Source organism: Aspergillus pseudonomiae, assembly GCF_009193645.1.
Source record: "Aspergillus pseudonomiae strain CBS 119388 unplaced genomic scaffold BDV37scaffold_59, whole genome shotgun sequence".
Taxonomy (NCBI): Eukaryota; Fungi; Ascomycota; class Eurotiomycetes; order Eurotiales; family Aspergillaceae; genus Aspergillus; species Aspergillus pseudonomiae.
In genome coordinates this window covers 44746-56815 of record NW_022476051.1, presented here as the reverse complement: position 1 = coordinate 56815, position 12070 = coordinate 44746, and the positions used below count along the sequence as shown (strand labels likewise).

At 50.1% G+C, this 12070-nt stretch overlaps 5 protein-coding genes across 5 annotated transcripts; 3 read left to right on the top strand and 2 right to left on the bottom strand.

Moving 5' to 3' along the window:
- On the top strand, positions 1-1498 carry BDV37DRAFT_253899 (uncharacterized protein). Its single transcript, XM_032082589.1, has 3 exons — positions 1-398; positions 465-610; positions 673-1498. The coding sequence occupies exons 1-3, from the start codon at positions 218-220 to the stop codon at positions 913-915; spliced, it is 570 nt and encodes a 189-aa protein (XP_031939090.1). The 5' UTR covers positions 1-217; the 3' UTR covers positions 916-1498.
- Positions 1499-1518: 20 nt separating this feature from the next.
- On the bottom strand, positions 1519-3587 carry BDV37DRAFT_169663 (isocitrate dehydrogenase (NAD(+)) IDH2). The gene is made up of 6 exons (XM_032079324.1): positions 3125-3587; positions 2989-3054; positions 2736-2822; positions 2550-2672; positions 1771-2490; positions 1519-1708 (listed from the first exon to the last, which is right to left on the bottom strand). Exons 1-6 carry the CDS (start codon positions 3212-3214, stop codon positions 1637-1639), a joined length of 1158 nt encoding a protein of 385 aa, XP_031939089.1. The 5' UTR covers positions 3215-3587; the 3' UTR covers positions 1519-1636.
- BDV37DRAFT_169698 (exocyst subunit SEC5) lies at positions 3458-6902 on the top strand. The gene is made up of 2 exons (XM_032079325.1): positions 3458-6049; positions 6103-6902. Exons 1-2 carry the CDS (start codon positions 3671-3673, stop codon positions 6829-6831), a joined length of 3108 nt encoding a protein of 1035 aa, XP_031939088.1. The 5' UTR covers positions 3458-3670; the 3' UTR covers positions 6832-6902.
- On the bottom strand, positions 6903-8239 carry BDV37DRAFT_169660 (uncharacterized protein). The gene is made up of 2 exons (XM_032079323.1): positions 7576-8239; positions 6903-7458 (listed from the first exon to the last, which is right to left on the bottom strand). Exons 1-2 carry the CDS (start codon positions 7706-7708, stop codon positions 6974-6976), a joined length of 618 nt encoding a protein of 205 aa, XP_031939087.1. The 5' UTR covers positions 7709-8239; the 3' UTR covers positions 6903-6973.
- BDV37DRAFT_253884 (uncharacterized protein) lies at positions 8232-11717 on the top strand. The gene is made up of 2 exons (XM_032082588.1): positions 8232-8855; positions 8960-11717. The coding sequence occupies exons 1-2, from the start codon at positions 8589-8591 to the stop codon at positions 11024-11026; spliced, it is 2334 nt and encodes a 777-aa protein (XP_031939086.1). The 5' UTR covers positions 8232-8588; the 3' UTR covers positions 11027-11717.
- Positions 11718-12070: the final 353 nt, after the last annotated feature.

Here is a 12070-nt window from a genome sequence, read left to right as displayed (position 1 = left end):
GCGTTGGCGGCGCGAAATCACACCTGACTAGCCTTAAAATGTGCTAGCGTCCCCCCGGGGCACGCTTGGACCACCGCTTGTTTGGGAAACCGAAGCCGAATGAAATTGTCGCGACACGACCTACACCAGCTCCGCACGTGTGTCGCGCTCCAGTACAGAGGATCCTGAACGCCACTGAATATTACAGAATAGAGGACTGTTGTGCAAAACTGTCAATATGCCTCCCAGGAAGAAGCCTAAGCTTACCGCTCAATCCGAAGCCGCGCAACCTTCCGCAAACACCCCCGCCAGTGATAGCGCAGCTCTGCCTAACACAGATTACGACCCAGTGACGGACCCGTGGACGGATGAGCAGGAGACTGCGCTACTAAAGGGGATAATCAAATGGAAGCCGGTTGGTTCGTAGCCATGTCCCGTGTTGCTTTAACAAGCTGACTTCTACTAATCGATATGTCCTGTCAAAGGAATGCACAAGCACTTCCGCATGATCGCTATTTCCGAGTTCATGAAAAGTCAAGGCTACGCACCTGCCCACGCAGAGCATACACGGATACCTGGGATTTGGAAAAAACTCGGGACATTATATAACCTCCCCGCACTCGATGAGCGGGTAGGTGACCACAGTTGCCTATGTTAGATAAGGATTGCTAATATTTGCACTGTGCCATGTAGGAGGACTCCTTAATAACAGATACATCCGATGATATCGAGAGCTCCAAGGAGCTTTACTGTCCATTTGAGCTTCCGGAAGATGAATACGGCGAGTTGATGTTCGAGAGGAGATTAGCAATGGAAGGTTCCGCTTCGCCAGTCCATAGTGCCCACGCCGAATCCAGGCGAGGTAGCACGGTAGCCGACACAGATGGTGCGTCCTACTGGCTCTTTGTTTCTTTTCGAGGTCTGTCTAGATTCTAACTACTAGTCACATTTAGAACCCCGATCCTCTCCGGCGCCGTCAAGAGGTAGGAAGTCAGGTCGTGGAAGCCGTCAATCAGCACGAGGTGCTCGATCTTCGCGGCTACAGGTAGAAATCGAGGCTCCGAGGAGGAGCTCAGGCACAGGGGAAGAGGAAGGTGACTCTGAGGATGCTGGTGCGAATGAAGAAGGGGACGAGGAAGGCTCGGACGGGCCGAAGGACGACAGCGAAGGTGACGAGGAAGCCGAAGAGGATACAGGAGGCTCACCAACCGGACGAAGTACACGAGCCCAGACAACTCGAACAAAACAAAAGGAGAAGAGAAGTAGTGGCACAGGTACCAGACGAGGCGGTCGACGACGGTAGTTTTAATGTGTACTTTTACTTTATGATGGTTTAAAACTTTGATACCTCTGGAGGACTCAGGCAGGCGTTTCTTTTACATTCACATATAGCAGATTTATCATCGCGTTTAGTCTACTTAAATCTTGGCGATCAGTCAACAGAACGCGATGCTCTCGATGAACATGTTAAGTCGCCAAGCGATTGCGCTAATTGATGGGGCAACAATACGACGACAACTAGTGAGGCATATTCCAAGTAAAATGGCATCTAAATAAATACATTGTACGTATAAATAGGTCACTACATTTGTTCTAGTCATTCACAGGCTAAAAGGAGACAATCAAGGGAAATAGTACATGGTGCGAACTGAATCCCTTACAGACGCTTCATGATGGCCTCAGCGTACTCGTGGGTCTTGGCCTTGCCGCCCAAGTCACCGGTGAGAGTCTATATAACGTCAGTAATTGTGGCATACTAGCGAACAGGGGTCAGTATCCAAATCAGCTTACCTTTCCTTCAGCAAGGGTATCGAAAGTGGCCTTCTGGATACGAGCAGCATGCTCGCCAAGGCCCATGTGTTGAAGCATCATGATACTGCTCAGAAGCAGAGCAGTGGGGTTAGCAAGACCCTTGCCGGCAATGTCGGGGGCAGAGCCGTGAACAGCCTCGAAAATGGAGCACTCGTTACCGATGTTACCGGAGGGAGTGAGACCGAGACCACCGATCAGACCGGCGCACATGTCAGACAGAATGTCACCGTACAGGTTGGGCATGACAAGAACCTTGTCGTTGTAAGGGGTGGGGTCGGTGACGATCTTGAGGCAAGAGTTGTCCAGCAGCTCTGCGTCGAATTCAATATCAGGGAACTCCTTGGCAATATCACGGGCGAGGTTCAGGAAGAGACCATCGGACATCTTCATGATGGTAGCCTTGTGCACGACGCGGACCTTCTTCTTGTTGATGGAACGAGCGTATTGGAAAGCAAAGCGCAGGACTCTCTCAGAGGCCTCCTTGGTGATGAGCTTGATGCTCTGCACAACGCCATCGACGACGACGTGCTCAATGCCAGAGTATTCACCCTCGGTGTTCTCACGGATCAGGACGGTATCGACGTTGTCGTAAGGAGTCTCATAGCCAGCAACGGAACGGCAAGGACGCACGTTGGCGAAAAGGTTGAAGGTACGGCGGAGAGTGAGGTTCAGAGAAACGTGTCCCTTTCCAACGGGGGTCTAAAAATATTTCATGCTCAGCAAAAAGATTTCCATGACACATGAAAGCGTTGACATACAGCAAGGGGCCCCTTGAGGGCGACGTAATTCCTCTTCACGCTCTCAATGGCTTCATCGGGGATAGCGGTCTTTCCATCCTTCAAGATAGGAGTAACATCAACTGGCTCCCACTTGACGGGGGCCTGCAAGTAAAGTTAGCAGCACGTCTTCAAAGCTACAAATGGCCTGGAGGGAAGAAATATTACGTTTGCGGCAGCGAAGATATCCTTGACGGACTGCGAGATCTCAGGACCAATGCCATCACCCTCAATCAGAGTGACTGTGTACTTTCCCTATATAGATAATATTTCCATCAGAAAGCTTGTTTTGGAGGGGTTTAATTTAGTTTTGGATTGTGTATAGATCGATTGTCCAAAGATCTCTGGCGGGAGACGCCGGACCAAGGGAAGAAAAGATCCGTGAGAAAAAAAAATTTCGGTGACTTCGGGCGCAACATACATCGGTGTCCTTCTGGCCCTTGAACTTAGCGACACGCTCGTCGGCAGCAGCGGCATAACCACGGAGCTAGGTAAACTAGGTTAGCTACGCAAGAATTGACGGTTGAGCCGGAGTTGGAAATGGGCTTGGTATATACCTGCGAAAAGGGCGAGGCAATGCTTGGGGAGACACGAGTGCTCCGCAAGCACTGGCGGGCGGGGAGAGCGAAGTTCCTAGCGGCAAACATTGTGACAGGTCCCCGGGATCAGCGACAAACAACACAGGGTTGGAGAGGAGAGTATATGGAGGATGGGAAGGAGAGAAAGAAGAAAGGCGGCGGGCTGCTTGTGCGGGAAGTGAGAGAAGGTTCCTCAGGCCAATCTTGACCACTCTCGGCACCGCCGCTGCCGACCGACCGGCATGGCATCGATTCCGTGTTTGGCCAGAATCCACTTGGTGTCCTTTCCTAGATCAGATAACAACTGACGGGCCACGGGTCACCACACCTCGTTCATTGTCATTATTATTTTCATGGTAATTTGTCCAATACCTCCCCTAAACCTAACTTATAGCCTGGCGCCCTAAATTTCCCCACTGGTGCGGCTACGTGCTTCCCTGCATGTGGCCTCCTGGATCGTTCTACCCCGGCGGTTGATCGGTCACCTGCCCCCTCCTAGGCTAAGCGCGCGGACACCTTGCAACAATGGCCGACGCAGACATCGCAAACTACTATAATCTCCCTTCAGCTTTTCCTGAGGAGTGGCCTGCAGAGCTAGATGAAAGCGATCATTCGGAGGATGAGGCACTCGCCCGCACTGCTTCGCGGCGATCCCGGTACTTTGCTCTCGAGCGCAGTAACAGCCGCCAGCAAGGCGTTAACCTAGAGTCATTCAAAGGAAGCAATGGTCGGGAAAACCTCGTCCAAATGGACGAGCCGGATCCGCTCGGGACAGGCGAGAGCGTCCTCAAGATCTTGAAGAAGGGGGGAGTGTCTGTAGAAGAAGAGAGTCGTTTGCGGAATAGATTCTTGCTCTCGTCTACTTCATTTTCTCCGGCTTTGTTTCTTTCGCAGGCTCATTCCGATGCGTCGATTAAGTCACTACTTAGTGGACTGGAATTTCTTTCACGATCGATCGACCAGAAGTCAGCTTCGTTGAAAGTACTTGTCGAGGCGAACTTTGAGCGATTCGTCCGTGCCAAAGCAACAATTGATAGTGTATATACAGAAATGAGGAATCAAGGGAAGGTACAACACCTATCGGCTTCGCACGCTCGCCGCAGGTCAGGACATTTTCGGAACATCTCGTCTGGTAAACAGAGCATAACTCCCGCAACAATTACCGACTCGGGTCCCGGGAAGAATGCTCTGACCAAGGAAAGTGAATACGGCATGAAGGGCATCCGCGGTCCACTTTTAGAAGCCTCTGTTAAAGCTGAAGAAGTCTGGGGGCCTGCATTAGGGGGCCGTGAAAGAGAACAAGTTCTAAAATCGGTCGTCGAAACTATGGAGAAGCACCGGGATGTCTACGAAATAGGTGGGCTCCTTTCGAAGTCCATCAAGCAGAGAGATTATGATTCTGTTTTCGAACAGTACACCAGAGCAAGGACGCTCGCGAAAGAGGCCAGGAATATTGTCGATACGGCGACGAGCAAAGGTCGGCCGTTAACAGACGAGGAGACTCATATGATTTTAGCGATGGGGAGGATGTGGATGGATGTCGACCAGCAAATACAGGCATTCAAGCATGACCTTTGGAGGCGCTTGAGTGAGTCACCTATCGCCTCGACAACGGTGACCGTTTCAGGGCCAGTTGAGGAACATATGGAGCTAATTGGCGCCCTGCTGGAATTGGGGGTCGAAGACAATCCCATCTGGGTCTGGCTTCTTGGTCGCTATGAATACTTGAAAACGAAAATTACAACTTTTTGCGAACGCGGCAAAACGGAACTAGAGATACTCAGGCGCAGACTGGCTTCTGGCGAGAAGCCGACTCCTCAAGCACTGGCGTCCTATCTCCGACTCGCTCCTCGTGACGGTGCAGCAAGTACTCCAGCGACGCTTGACACTGACCAGGTCATCGAACTCTGGGAGTGTGTGCATACTTACTTAAATAGACTGCTATCGTCACATGGTGGCCTTCTGGGCGAAGTCTTCGATTTCTGGGAAGCGGCACAATCCTTTATCGAGGGTAGCAAACAAAAGCTTCTCCCAACTGGATTCGAAGGTGAGAGTCGTAAGCATCACCAGCTCTCCAATAATGACTCCAGTGAGCTGCAGAAGGGCGTTGTCGAGTTAATTAATCTAATTCGCGAAAGCATTCTGTCGCTGTTCGCCGACGCTCCAGTTGAGGATGTTACTATCCTCACCTCTCCAATACCACCACCAAGCCCCAATAGCCCGATGAGCGGAGGAATCACTCCCACCGAGTCCCGTTTCAAGCTAGATCCTAAGAACATGCCATTTCCCACCCCAAAGCGTGGCGAGGCTTGGGAGGACTATGCATTTTGGCCTCCCTTTTCCAACTCCCTTAGCGGCATTCACTACCTCGGCCAATTTCTCGTCCTCATTGGCAGAGCAGCCAGTGAAATGGCTGCATTAGCCCCTGTACGAAGTACAGATAACGCTTATGATCTCCTCAAGTCACTTGTGAGCGTCACTCGTGAACGTTCTGTTCGCGCAGCATGCTACGCTTGGGGCAAAGATGCAGAAGTTTGCAAGATGTTGGAGGACTGGACGAGGGATTCAGAGAAAAAGGACTTGACTAAGATGCCCGGTTTGTTTGTGGCTTTTGAGAATGCAATTCTTAGTGGAATGCAGAAGATCCTCTACATTTCGGAGGCCATGGTAAAATCAGGTGACGTAGATGTTGTCACACAGCCTCCTGCGAAGCTTCTACAGATGGTGCGCACGCAGTTTGTGTCCAGTATTTACAAGGCCCTCAGCGGCTTGGTCGAGAATGCGGAACATCCCACAATTCTTCAAGAGGATAGTGAATGGGTGCTCGCGGAGCCTGCGGCACGTAGCCTTTCTGATACGTCCACAGCGATTTTCATCGCGGATGCGGTCGATGCTCGAAATAGGGTAGGTCTCTCATGGATTTCGAATGCTTCCATGTCAACTAATCCTGGTTATAGAATGTTCGCATACTCCTCACTTTGTCGAATATCAAAGCATTCCAAGCCGATCTTGTCCCGCAGCTAGTAGCGAACTTTGAAACTTCATTTTCCGTCAAGTTGACTGAGGAAGCCAATACTATTCGCGACGTCCTCAGTCAGATTGACGACCGCTTGTTCCAGTCGTACACTAAGCCAACAATCAACAAATTGAACACAACGATTATCGATGGCATCACTTCCCCCGATTGGGAGCCGACCGTCCCTCGCCCCGAGCAAGTCCGGCCGTATGTTTACAACGCCATGCTGACTCTTGTGCTTGTCCATACGGAAATCTCGACTACCATTCCTTCCAGTTCATCGGCGGCATCTAATCGGTCGTCTCCAGCAGGCCAGCCACCCCTGCTAACCATCGTTCTCACGCACTTGTTGACAAAGATCTCTTCATCTCTCCTAACGGCCTTCAGCTCCCGGTCGTCGTATACCTTAGCGGCCTTGATGCAAGCCACTCTCGATACCGAGTTTATTGCACAGACCATGTCGCAATTTTCGACAGATGAAGCCTCTGCTGTGCAGAGCCAGATCTACGTAGAACTCGACCGCCGAACCTCACACGAGGCCCGGGCTCGTCTTCAGTCAGAGCTTGGTGAAATGCGGGGAACGCTGAAACGATTGAGGGAGAGAACTAAAGGAGAGTTTGCCTGCTTTAGGAAGCAAAGAAGTCGGACGGAGCCTAAGACCCCAGCATAGTAGTTAATGGTAGATAATTGAATTTTGGCAATCAACACACCAGAGGTGCATCTAAAGAACGTAAATAAGATCCAGTGGGTATCATTTTTAAATAAAAAACTTTTGAACCATCATCATGTCCCATTTGAATAGCTCCCCTCTTCTACTTCTGGCCGACCATCCGTTGCACCCGGCTCAGCAACACGTTACTTTCGCGACCTAATCTCCTCTTCCCATGCTGGTCTGGTCGTCTAGCCTTAGCCATTGCCTCGCGATCCTTTTGCCTGAAGTCGCGCTCCTCCTGTCGCTTTTGCGCCTCCTGTCTGCGCTTCTCTGCAAGCTCCATCTCTTTCGCAAAAGCGGACGGCTTAGGCTTCCGTTTCCGGCGACCTTCGCCATCTTGATTTCTAGCTCGCTCGGGGCGGGGGGTTCTCTCAGGCGCTGGCTGATCTAACATCGCCTGTCGGTCCGGGTGCAACTCCAGCGAGGCAGGCTCTGCCTCTGGCGCATTACCATCCTTCCCAGCATTTTCCTCTGCTAATTCGTAGACTGACTTGCGGGGGGCAGCGGCGAGCTCTTCGGCTCTCACTTTGGCGTAGGCTTTTTTAACTTTGGCCTTCTGAATCAGGTCGGCTTTGATTTTCTGGGCTATAGTGGGTCATATATTAGCAAGAGGACCTTGCAGGGCCGTTTTAAAACTTTACTTCATAGATGAAGGGGGAGAGAGAAAAAAAAGGAAAAGGAGAAAGAAAACAAAAAACTTACTTTTCCGGCGATAGGTACCATCAGGCAGGTTTGCAGGTCCCACAGAAAATCCCTTCTTCTTCTTTACTGGTGGTTCAGTTGTGCGTTGTTCTTCGGACTTTGCATCAATATCTCGGGAGCGCTTGGCCGCCATGCTGAACGAACCTGGTCTTGTTGCCTTAGTCGGTATGGATTTGGGCTAAGTAGTTTGGCTGTACTGAATGATTCACTTGGTATGAATCTTGAGTTGGGCAACAATTGACGTGGCAAGTGGTTCAGTTGTACGAGAGGGAAAAGAAACGAAAAGTTGGCGGCGGACAGTAAGGAAAATCTTTGTGTAAGCTTTGGTTCGCCCGTGCAGAATATTCCGATTTTCGATAGTTTCACGCAGGACGAGGGTGGGCGCATATGAGGTGTCACGGAGGGGGAAGATGAAAGTTGAAGAACCGTAGACGATGCTGTAATGACACAATGATCGTCTTCCCAATGCGAACAAAAAAAAAAAAAGATAGCTTATGATCTTGGTACATACATACAATGAGACACTCTGACTTACTTTGTTAATGTAGCAGGAATGCGATAAGAAACCAAAGATAATGGTACCAAACGGTAACGTTACCCGTGGATTCATAGTCCCATTACAATCCCGTTCCCCTCCGCCTCTAATAAAAAAAAAAAGGCGAACGGATTTGTTCACGGTGGACCAGAAAACCCACCCCCATGTCGTTTCAGGCGCCTCATGACTCAATTATACTCTCGTCATTCAAATAGCTCACCTTAATTTAATCCCTCTTAACTAACAAACTCTAGCTCGCCCACGTCGCAGCATCACCTTACTTCAGTTCGACCCGATCCCGTCATACCCTCAAGTCTCTCCTGACAAAGACCGCCACTTCAATCCCAAACATCCTCTTCGTTTACACCTTCGTTGCTCCCCTCATGCGTCCTTGTACTTTCCCGTCGGCCTAACGATCTTTCATTGGGATGTATAGCTTTTTGTTTTTCCAGTCAATACTAACTAATCCCCGGTGATCATGCCCATATTCCAGGATCCAGATCGTCAGCGGTTCTATGACCTATGGTCGGATGACCACCCGCCGATAAGAGAGGATGAGCGCCAAATTGGGGGCTCCTCTTGGGCCCATCATCATAGGGAGCTGGAACCCTCAGGAAGGCGTACTAATTTCCCTGATGAGACATCTATATCAGATTACAGTCTGTCAGATTTACGTACCTGCGACCGAGAGGGATTGATTCATTACATCAAGAACGCCGATACCTCGGCTTGGGCGCATACGCTGGTAGGTACACTTCCTCCTCTAGAAAGACAGAGCTCCCCAGGAAAAATGATAAGAAGACTGTATCTTTACGGCATGCGCATTTGCTCACATGGGTTATGATGTAGTATGGAGATTCAAATGCTGGCCATTCCATCTCCCGCACGCCGGACAAAGCATCCGACATGAAAGCCGGATTTATTGAGCAAGGCGTTCCTAGCGATAGCCCTGGTACAAATGATCAGGAATTAAGCTCGCCAGCTGATATCCAGCGCCCTCGGTCAGCGCTACATTCTGGCGACTTTCGAGAAGGGGCCCGTCAGGATTCGCAATCATTACCGCAATCACCGCTACATGGACAAGATACCGGCTCACGGTTTCCCCTTCTGGGCTCTTCACCAACTGCCCCTTGGTTCACGGCCCCCATTTTTGCATCGCCCTCGAGAACGCAATCTACCACAATCAGTGTGTCTGATGAGAACGTGAGGCCACCATCCCGCTCACGGGCACCGTCGGTGGGCTCCTTCTCTTCTAGTTACGTCCTAAAGGCGCCGACAAGCCCTCTTGTATACCAGGCGAACAATACCGATTTAGATTTTTCCTCCAGAATCGATTCAACTGAACAACTTGGTCCCTTGGAGAGGGCCAACCGTCGTCGTACGCTACCGCCAGAGACTTTCCGGCACCTTCAATCGTCACCCACAACCCACCGAGGAGCATTCAACTTCCAGTCCGACCATTCCCCTGGGAAATGGAATGATTCGCTCCCGTTCCACCATTATAATCCACGCCGGTCTTTAAACTCAGCGTATACCCTTCAACTAGCGTCTTCGGTGCAAAGTCCATCCTCCAGAATCAGGCGGCCCTCGTTTGCTGCGGAAAAGTCTTCCAGGCCGCATGCTCCATTAGTTGGGTCCTATGAGGAATCCATTTTACGTGGAAGAATGTCAATGAATCCATCAAAACCACTCGATTTCACAGCTCAAATAGGTGTTTTAGGGAAAGGCAAATGTAAAGCGAATCTCAAGTGCCCACCCCACGTCACCATTCCGTTTCCAGCAGTTTTCTACAGCTATCCCACTTCGGGGAGCGGTCGCTCGATTTCGGACGATAACCCTAGTCCTTACGTTGGCTTGATAGACTTGGAGAACTCTCTTCCAAAGGACACAACAGCTACAAGTCGACGCCGCAGACAGCAGCAAAGCCCCGCACGTGTCTGCGGTGAAATGACAGACAATCCACCACCGCCTAGGGCCAATGACCAAGATACTCTTCGCAGAAGAGAGAAGAGACACAGGAGGGCCGAATCACCCAGATGTCCACCAGGGGGCTGCTATCGAATCCCTCAACAGGGCCAGCTCCAGGTCATGATAAAAAATCCGAACAAGACAGCTGTGAAATTATTCTTGATTCCATACGATCTCAGCGACATGGAACCTGGAAGCAAGACATTTATTCGGCAGAGAAGCTATTCAGCGGGTCCTGTCATCGATATGCCGTTAACTGCACGGAAGAACTATGGGACCGATCGTCCAGAGGTGTCCTTGAACTCATCGGAGGACCCGAAGGACAAGCCTATCCTGAGGTATCTGATACATTTGAACATATGCTGTCCGTCCAAGGGCCGTTTCTATCTACACTCAAGCATCCGTGTTGTTTTTGCTAATCGAGTTCCTGACGGCAAAGAAAGGCTCCGGAATGAGATCCAGCATCCGGAGCCGCGATATGCGCCGTATAAGCCTGCTCGTGATGTCAATCAGACGCAGTTGAATACGAAGCTAGTAACGGATGGTGGATGCCGAAGATCAGCTGCTGATCAAGGATCTATTCCAGCTTCATTACCCTATCTTGCTTCCCCATGTGGACAAGAGGGTCAGCCTGCAACACCAATACCAGCCATTGAAGCACAGACCGTCTCTAGTAACTTAAAGGATGCCCGGTCGGGGCAGCGAGCTCCTCATCCTTTCCGGCCCATTCCATCCCTAAGGGAAGAAGTACTTCCCCTGCATGATTACGATGCAGCCGAGCCCTATCAAACTGGTAGCGGAACGTATAGTAAACTCACCAAAGGAGACCTTGGATACGGTGGCTATCCATTCAGCCCCATGGGCGGCTCTGAAGCCGGCGAAAGCCTACTCGCCAAACGACTGAGAGGACTAGATGTACAGAAGCATAATTCATCGGGCATCAATTAAAGCCACCCAAGATTACCAAACCGCCCGTCGACACACTCCACCTAGGCCCGCTCCACATCTCTATCAGTATAAATCGTCTTATCTAGTCTTTCCTTTTGCTATCTCTTTTTCTCGTTGACTTGTTACCACAGTGCAGGATACACGCTGCCTAACTGACATTCAAGGTGCAGGCTCATCTTCTGGACATGAACACAATCGCCCCCCGCTTTCCACAATCCTACACGGGCCAGCCAGGGCGCAAAACATACGTACTTTAATACCCAAGTTCTCATATTTTCAATTCACGGCGTCAACAATGCTTCGGAGTCCAGGAAGTCTCCTCTCTTTTCACTGATTCGTTTATTTTGTCAAGGCGTACAGAGTTCAAGTTCAAGTGGCGGTCATCTGTCTTGCGAGTATTGAGTGTTTTCTAACGTGTTTTGCTCTGGTTGTGTGGGAGGTTGGCTACTTAGGTTAAATATACGGTTAAACAGAATAACACATACGCATATACGTTGACAGAAAGTTCTCTGAGATATACCTTTATCTATTCGTACCTGATTGCGCCAGTGACTACTAACTCACCTAGATATCTGCGAACTTTTTTCTTTCCAAGACCAAGCTCGGCAATACGACGCAAGAAACGAGCCAGCAGGAAGATCAGTCGTCCCCTATGCGGGCAGTTACTTCTAAGTACGCAGCACAAAGTCCCAAGATAGATGATGTATTTCCATGGGGCCATATCACACGTTTTACCCTACAAGTAAACGAAGTTCGTTGGATAATCTCCATTGAGAACCATTTTATGATCTCTCTACTTCTTTATGCCTGCTCTTCGTGTCTGCTGGTATTTACTGGCTGTCTCAAGCATGGGATAGGAATTCGAGACCATAGCTGAACCCCGATGTCTCCATATATCCCCGTCATCTCTACCTATAAACATGGACGTTGTATACTAATTTGGACGAGTACTTCTCATAATACTTAGATTTTAATCTTGATAACCGCTTCCTGTAATATATACTGTATCTCATGAGCCTGCTGCTAAGCCAAAAGTTGGAGGAT